Raw genomic sequence first — 8,293 nt, 5'->3', positions numbered from 1 at the left:
CATTTTCAATATCATTCATTCCTGGTGTGTTGATGATTCGCCGCCTACACATACTGACTCATACACGATATGAAGGTATTAGTAATTACGAAGTCCTCATCATGAAAACCGATTATTTGTACCAGACATCGATATGAGGCAATCATAATTTAAAAAACGTGCGTAAAGGTCACTGGCAAATTTCAAGATTTTCACGAACGTCCAATGTGTTTGTTTTAATGCCGATGAACTTAGGAGTCCACCCCGGCTGTGGCGTCTGTAGTGCAGAAATCAAGTCATAACGTTCAATCTTCTTAATTTCGTCTTTATTACTACTAATCATCACTACGTGCACTACGTAAAACTGAAAATATACAAACGATTGGAATCATAAGAAAACATAGAAATTAATCATAGGAGAATCAAATATCACAGTTGATAGGAAAGGGACGGATAAAGAATACAGCGGGCCTTACATTAGTAGTACGGTACATGAAATGGTGTGTCACAACCTTAGGGACGTCTCACAGGAGACACTACTATAGAGACAGAATTTACAGCTAGGAACTTGTACAGGAAGACAGTCAGGGATTCTACAAGGACAGCTACTATAGAGACTCTTAAGATGTTACAAGGGGCAAGAGGAAAGTCATAAACTATTAAAGATGTTCTGTACTGTCATTAAAACCAACAAGATGAGCAGTGGCTTCACTGACAGATGCTGCCACCTATCGTTACAGTTGGGAAACTACAAAATTACAAAGACAGCGTGGGTGAGGAAACCCATCGATTAAAACACTGAATTTGTATCTAAATGCGTCATATCATTATCATGACAACTACGTCAGTACAGTCTATACATGTTACTTTTGATATACGTTAAGAACATTTACCTCTATACACCCTCAGTCCTCGAGAAATTCAAAGTTTACAAGACAAAAATCCACGGATTCTTCACAAAATCATTGTATAGTTTTAGGCGGAAACACATGGGGCTGCGCACGCATCCAAAACATCCCATATCGCCGCGCTTCAGCTCAAAAGTTTGGAGGCGGGAAAATTCAAAGGCATGCGCGCACCCACATGGCTCCCCTAAATTGACCACATAACAGGGCAATTTACCAAAAATCAACTTCCAAAAGTGAGACACTCAACAGGGTTGAGATACCAAAAACCAATACAGTTCAACTTTAAGTTCTTACAAAGTCTCATTAGAAAGACAGTTCAGCTTTAAAAATCTGATTTCTAGACCGATTCTTTATCATTTTCACATACAGTGTAATACAAGTAACTAAGTACACAAAAAAATGGAATCAAACTTGATTCTTTACATGGTCTTAGCAAACCTTTGTCCCAAAGACAAATAAACACTAATCACTCAAGAGATTAAACCTAATTCGCATGTCTTACATTGCAACAACTAAATTTCACCAACTTCACCCAAAAAACTGGCAACGTCAGTGTCTTTTCATAGAAAGTCATAGGAGCATTTCACTCACAACAGTTATTTTTTTTTTTTTTTAGCAGATTTTAACCTTATCCACTAATCTTTCAAATCCAAATACAGCGGTTCAACTTGGAACTTCAAAACATTTGCCTGGTAGGCAAAGAAAATGCAAGTCTAAAAATACAGAAAATACGAATATGCAATGTGCAAGTTCGAAAATACACAAAAAATACAATCCACATGTACTCAAGTACTGTGTCTTTACCAAATACTCGAAACACTCAAAATACTTGTTAGTCAAACCTTGACTATTCTCAAATGCCTTCAAATGGTCAAATGCAACTTATACTAGTATGCAAAATGTCTTTAGGGAAACAGTCCGGACCGAGGCGCCAGCTAAGAAAAGGACATGGCACCAGGGCCTAATATCAGGTGTCAGGTCTCTAATCCTCAGAAGGCTCCCCGTTCGGGACTTCCCGGGCAATCAACAAAACAACTTTCCCGATGGGCCGTTCCAGTGTAGTTTGGCTTTTACCAAGGGTGACCTGGACCTTACGGACAAGTCCATCTTCGCTGGGGTATACTCGCGATATCCGGGCCAATGGCCAGTGATTTCTAGGCAAATCGCTGTCTACTACAATGACAACATCATCCACCTTCAGATTCCTGTGAACCTTTTCCCACTTTGGTCTCTCTTGGAGCAGGGGCAGGACCTCCGATCTCCACCTGGACCAGAACTGGTCTGCCAAATACTGCACCCTCCTCCAACGTTTCCTCGAATATACGTCCTCTTTCACAAATTTCCCTGGTGGAGGCGCCACGACAGCAGATTTCAAGGTCAGCAACTGACTGGGACTAAGAGGCTCTACGGACTCTCCGCTCTTAGAATCAACGTAGGTGATAGGACGACTGTTCACTACTGCCTCTGCCTCTGCCAGGAAGGTCGTCAACAACTCATCATCGAGTGGGCCAGGATTCTGCAGCAAGATGGCAGACAGGACATCTCTGGTGGACTTGATCATTCGTTCCCAAACTCCTCCAAAGTGTGAAGCCTCAGCCACCTTGTTCGGTGCGATAACCACCCAATCACAGTTGTCCTTGCCAAGCTCGGAACGGATTTTGTCATGATTCATCTCCGCGACAGCCTGTTGCAACTCGTTCTTACCCCCTATCATATTTGAACCTTGGTCACATCTACAAACCCTTACAGGACCCCTCTTACAGACAAATCTACGGTAGGCATTCAGGAAACTACTCGTGTCCATGGAGTGGGCAACCTCGATATGAATTGCTCTCGATGCCATGCAGGTGAAAAGGACGCCCCATCGTTTTAGCTCCTTTCTACCCTCCTTTACGAAGAAATGGCCGAAATAATCCACTCCACAGTATGTGAAAGGTGCTGCTGGGTCTAACCTATCTGTGGGCAGGTCTGCCATCTTCTGAAGACAAACCTTGCCTCTCAATCTACGGCAAACTACACATTTCACAATGTGCATCGTTACAGCACCCCTAGCGCCAACTATCCAGAAACCTGCCTGACGACTAGCATTCAAGGTTGCGCTGCGACCCCCATGGTAGACCGATCCATGAAAGTGCGCGACAATCAGGTCAGTAACATGTCCGTGCCTTGGAACGATGACTGGATGTTTCAACTCCTCTGGTATTTCCGCTCGCCTGACGCGACCACCGACACGTAGCAAGCCATCCTCGTCCTCAATCGGGTCCAAAGGCTGTAGGTTCCTCCTTTTTCCATCAAAAGACTCCATCTGAACAGCCTGGAGGATGGCCGTCTCTGCTCGCTGGAGGTCCTTGACATCTAGCTTCTTTTCCTTGGCACCAGTTCCCTTTGCAACCCTCTCACGAAGTATGTCCTTGTACTTCAGGCAGCAGGCGACGGCCCTCTTCAAGCGATACCAGGATGAGAAACCCTCGAATCTCTCGGACATCTTGCCAAAGGGTACGATCTTGGTGTCTAACACTCGGACAGTTTTCCGGACCTCTGGGTCATCATCGATCGTCTGTACGTCGTCTTCAGACAAGGGGACGGGAACCTTTTCCTTCCTCAAGAAGTCTGGACCTTCCCACCAGGACTTGGCTCCGAGTAGGTCACGGGCTGACATTCCACGAGACGCTATGTCTGCCGGGTTGACACTCGTATCGACATGATGCCACTGATCTGGTGTGGTGGATTTCCGAATCCTCTCAACTCTGTTAGCCACGAATATGTGAAAGCGGCGCGTTTCATTAGCAATGTATCCGAGAACCACCTTACTATCTGTATAGTAAAAATGCTCTATGCCCTCGTACTTCAACTCCCTCTCTAGGAATTCACCCACTCGAACTGACACAACTGCGGCGGACAACTCTAGCCTAGGCACTGTGATCGGTTTTAGAGGAGTTACGCGCGACTTTCCCATAACAAGCGAGACACTAACATTTCCCTTGTCATCTGTGAGTTTCAAGTAGCTACACTGGCCCAGCCCACCAGGTTCCAAACTTGCATCACTGAAATGATGCAGTTGTACTGAGACAACCTCACCAAACACTCTAGGGTGGTAACAGCGTGGGATCTCAATATTCGCCAAGTTTGACACCTCTGAGCACCATTTTTCCCACTGTACATTAATTTCAGGTGGGACAGGGTCGTCCCAATGTAGCTTGCCATTGCACAAATTCTGCAGAATGCGACGTCCTGTCAGTATGAAGGGAGCAATCAGGCCAAGTGGGTCAAAAATCGAACTCACTGTGGACAATATTCCACGTCTAGTTACAGGCTTTTCCCGCATGACCACTTTGAACTGGAAGGAATCTGATTGCGTGCACCACTGAAGGCCCAGGGTCCTCTCTGTAGGCAAGTTTTCTGACAAGAGATTCAACTCCTGCACACCCTTAGCCCTAGCCTCCAATGGTACAGCCATCATAACTTCCCTATCGTTGCTTAAGTAGCTTCTCAGTGTGAATTCACCCTTCTTGCAAAGTTTCCTACTGCCACATGCTAGGTCCTTTCCATCATCAGTAGTTTTCTCAGCCGACAATCCGTCGTCGCAATAGAACCCAGCACGGACAAACTCAGCCGCCTTTGACCCACACTCAGATTCATACTTGTCAGCATTGGCCCTCAGTGCGAAGGTGGCACAGCCTGGCGAAGATCGAGCCCCAAAGAGATGTCTCGTCATGCGATACTCCACCAGCTTGCCATCCTCATACCAAAGGAATCTGAGAAAATTCCTTTGCTCCTTCTTCACCATGACCATATTGAAAAATGACTGCACGTCGCAGACTACAGCTACAGACTCTTTGCGGAAACGCAAAAGGACCCCTACCAAGTTGTTGGTTAGGTCTGGACCCTGGAGCAAATGCTCGTTAAGAACCTCGCCCTGAAACTCGGCGCTACAATCGAATACCACCCGGATACGTCCAGGTTTGTTTGGGTGGTAGACCCCATGATGACTCAAATACCAAACCGAGCCTTCGGGACAGCTCTCATTTTCTGGCACTCGCTCACAGAAACCCTTTTCAATCATTTCCTTCATGTACTGAAGATAATCCTCCTTGAATTGAGGATTTTTCTCCATCTTGTGTTTTAAGCTGGACAGACGCTTCAAAGCTTGGGCTCTATTGTTGGGTAACCTTACATTCTCATCGCGGAATGGGAGTGGTAACTCATAGTGACCGTCGTCAAGTTGACGAATTTGTGACCCTAGTATCTGCAGAAACTTGCGATCTTCAACTGAGAGGCCAACGCCCTCCTCACTACCTGACCTTTCAACAAATTCTACATCAAACATATTCATGACAGCTTGAGGGGTTACCTCCGTGATCTGTGTTCTAAATGAAAAGTGATGGCGCTGTTGTGGCCTTGAACCCTGAGGAGACATTCCAACCACGCCCCAGCCAAGTGCAGTACGTACACCATAAGGGTCATCCTCTTTGCCAGGTAGGACTTCCAGAGGCTTTATGGCCTGCAGACAAGACAGTCCAATCAGAAGTCCTATCTCAACATCGGCAAAGAAGGGAGCTAACTTGCCATGGACTGGCTCTAAGTGGGACCACTGCCGAACATTCTCTGGTCTAGGAACTTGGCTAGGCTTGGCTGGGATGCCTCCCCTGGTGTAACATACGGGCATGTCAAAACTCTGTGACTCATAAAGACCTTTAACCACAAGGCCACGAACCTGCCTACATTCAACAGTAGTATTGGATGTCATGGTAGCCAACCTCAAGGAGTAGGGTTCGCCCTCTACCCCTATCTTGTCTAGAACAGAATCGATCACGAAACAACCATCGGACTGCTCGTCAAGTAGGGCGTACACGATGGTTGTTTCGTTCACGTTATCCCTGTGACGCAGAGTCACAGGGACTATCAAGCTGGTACATTCTCCGGAGTCTGCTCCAATGAAGTGGGTTGTGACCTGGGGTGGGGTAGAACTATCGTCCTTCGGTACGCCGTTGTCCTGGTCTTGTGCCGTATCTTTGTTGTCTTTGTTGTCGTTCCTGGGGTGGTTCCTATCGCGCGGCCTGAAGCCAGGATCATGCAGAATGGTCGGGTGTATGGCCTTGCAGGTATCACAAGTTTTCTTGTACTTACAGTCTCTCTTCATATGGCCCCAGCCGAGACAGCCTAGACATAGGCCGTTCCTCTTTACAAAACTGGCTCTGTCGGGGACGTTCAGTTTCACGAACTCACTACAGGCATGAAGCCTGTGGGCCTTCTTACAATAGGCACACGTTGCTTTCCTTGTCACACCCCCGGCATCACTACTGGCATTATTAGTGGTAACAGGGGTACCACTGGTGACGAGGCTGCTGATCTGCGATGGGGACCTTTTAGGATACGAGTCCTTGATCTTGGAACTGCGAGTGTCACTGGGCTGCTTACTCCTGGAATCAGCACACCGCTCAGCCATTGGATTTCTAGCGATGCGTGCCTGCCTTTGTACAAAGGCACAGAAGACGGAGAAAGGCGGATAATTATCATGGCACCGCGGTGGACCGCCCGAACTGTTCTGAATGTCACCGGGTCCATAGAGCCATTTGTCGACTTCTACGAACCACCTCTGCTGTAGGTATCTAGGTAGTTTGCGCAAAATCTTCTCGTACTCCTCAGGATCATTCAGGACCCCAAGGTGAGACAATTCACCAATCGCTGTGTTGCACTGAGCCATGAAGTCGGCAAGCTTCTCAAGGCCTTTGCCATCACCAGGCTTGACATCTGGTAAGGCGTCAATCTTGTCCCGGAAGGAACGGGCTAACCGAAACTTGTCTCCAAATCGCTCATCAAGCACGCTACGAGCCTTCTGGTAGGAACCTTCACTGTTGATTGCAAGCATTCCTTTGATGCAATCTTTCGCGTCTCCGGCCGTATACTTGCCGAGATAATATAATCTGTCAGTAAAGTCCGGGTAACTATCTTCAACTAGCACCTTGAACGAGTTTTTCCACACCGGATATTCGAACACACTACCGGTGAATATTGCTGGTTCCTTCTTAGGCAACCTGTCCTTTTTCGTTATACTATCAGCGAGTTTTGCCAGCGCGTCAGCCAAAGAGTTCTCAACACAACTCGAGCTAGATGCAGAAGCAGGGTGTGTTGCGCACGGAGTGCTAGTTGCAAAACTAGCCGTCGTCCTCCTGAGCTGCTCGCGTAGATGTTTGTTTTCTGCCTCCAGCAGGTATCTTTCATTATCTCGTCGATGTCTTTCTGCTGCTTGGAGTAAGGCGTCAAGGGCCGGATTGTGTGGATCCATCGGGTCCATGCTTGTAATCGTTCGGACGTTCGTTGGGGTAGAGTTTTACTGTGGCGTCTGTAGTGCAGAAATCAAGTCATAACGTTCAATCTTCTTAATTTCGTCTTTATTACTACTAATCATCACTACGTGCACTACGTAAAACTGAAAATATACAAACGATTGGAATCATAAGAAAACATAGAAATTAATCATAGGAGAATCAAATATCACAGTTGATAGGAAAGGGACGGATAAAGAATACAGCGGGCCTTACATTAGTAGTACGGTACATGAAATGGTGTGTCACAACCTTAGGGACGTCTCACAGGAGACACTACTATAGAGACAGAATTTACAGCTAGGAACTTGTACAGGAAGACAGTCAGGGATTCTACAAGGACAGCTACTATAGAGACTCTTAAGATGTTACAAGGGGCAAGAGGAAAGTCATAAACTATTAAAGATGTTCTGTACTGTCATTAAAACCAACAAGATGAGCAGTGTCTTCACTGACAGATGCTGCCACCTATCGTTACAGTTGGGAAACTACAAAATTACAAAGACAGCGTGGGTGAGGAAACCCATCGATTAAAACACTGAATTTGTATCTAAATGCGTCATATCATTATCATGACAACTACGTCAGTACAGTCTATACATGTTACTTTTGATATACGTTAAGAACATTTACCTCTATACACCCTCAGTCCTCGAGAAATTCAAAGTTTACAAGACAAAAATCCACGGATTCTTCACAAAATCATTGTATAGTTTTAGGCGGAAACACATGGGGCTGCGCACGCATCCAAAACATCCCATATCGCCGCGCTTCAGCTCAAAAGTTTGGAGGCGGGAAAATTCAAAGGCATGCGCGCACCCACACCGGCCGCTATTTTACGTGCATAGTTCTCGATCGACTTCAATCCCCCGGCTTCAATCGCCGATCGAATAGTCCGCGTTCAATTAAACTAACTTGTCTCATGCGATAGATGTGTACGGTGGCTATGAAAGGACATCACATGATTTATTTTTCAACATGAGATAATTTTTTCCAGGAAATATCTCGATCGATGGACTTATTATCTCGATCGCAAAAAAATTTCATGTTGAAAAAAAAATCATGTGATGTCCTTTCCCA

The 8,293-nt window shown here is 46.0% G+C and overlaps 1 protein-coding gene across 2 annotated transcripts; it reads right to left on the bottom strand.

Annotated features, from left to right (window-relative positions):
• Positions 1-251: 251 nt before the first annotated feature.
• On the bottom strand, positions 252-8,026 carry LOC135486084 (uncharacterized). 2 transcript variants are annotated; one of them, XR_010446665.1, is made up of 2 exons: positions 873-7,669; positions 252-343 (listed from the first exon to the last, which is right to left on the bottom strand). XR_010446665.1 is itself a non-coding variant. In XM_064768595.1 (2 exons), the coding sequence occupies exon 2, from the start codon at positions 7,180-7,182 to the stop codon at positions 1,870-1,872; it is 5,313 nt and encodes a 1,770-aa protein (XP_064624665.1). In that variant the 5' UTR covers positions 7,183-7,317; positions 7,847-8,026; the 3' UTR covers positions 252-1,869. The 2 variants fall into 2 exon arrangements, 1 of the variants encoding a protein (XP_064624665.1); XM_064768595.1 differs by adding an exon at positions 7,847-8,026 and having other exon boundaries at positions 252-7,317.
• Between the last annotated feature and the right edge of the window lie 267 nt (positions 8,027-8,293).

The sequence above is a fragment of the Lineus longissimus genome, chromosome 1, assembly GCF_910592395.1.
Source record: "Lineus longissimus chromosome 1, tnLinLong1.2, whole genome shotgun sequence".
In the NCBI taxonomy this organism is placed as follows: domain Eukaryota; kingdom Metazoa; phylum Nemertea; class Pilidiophora; order Heteronemertea; family Lineidae; genus Lineus; species Lineus longissimus.
The sequence above is the reverse complement of the archived record's forward strand: the minus strand, read 5'-3'. Positions and strand labels throughout refer to the sequence as shown.

Bases quoted from the DNA above. Each gene is read 5' to 3' on its own strand.
- LOC135486084 (XM_064768595.1), bottom strand. From the start codon at position 7,182: ATGGACCCGATGGATCCACACAATCCGGCCCTTGACGCCTTACTCCAA.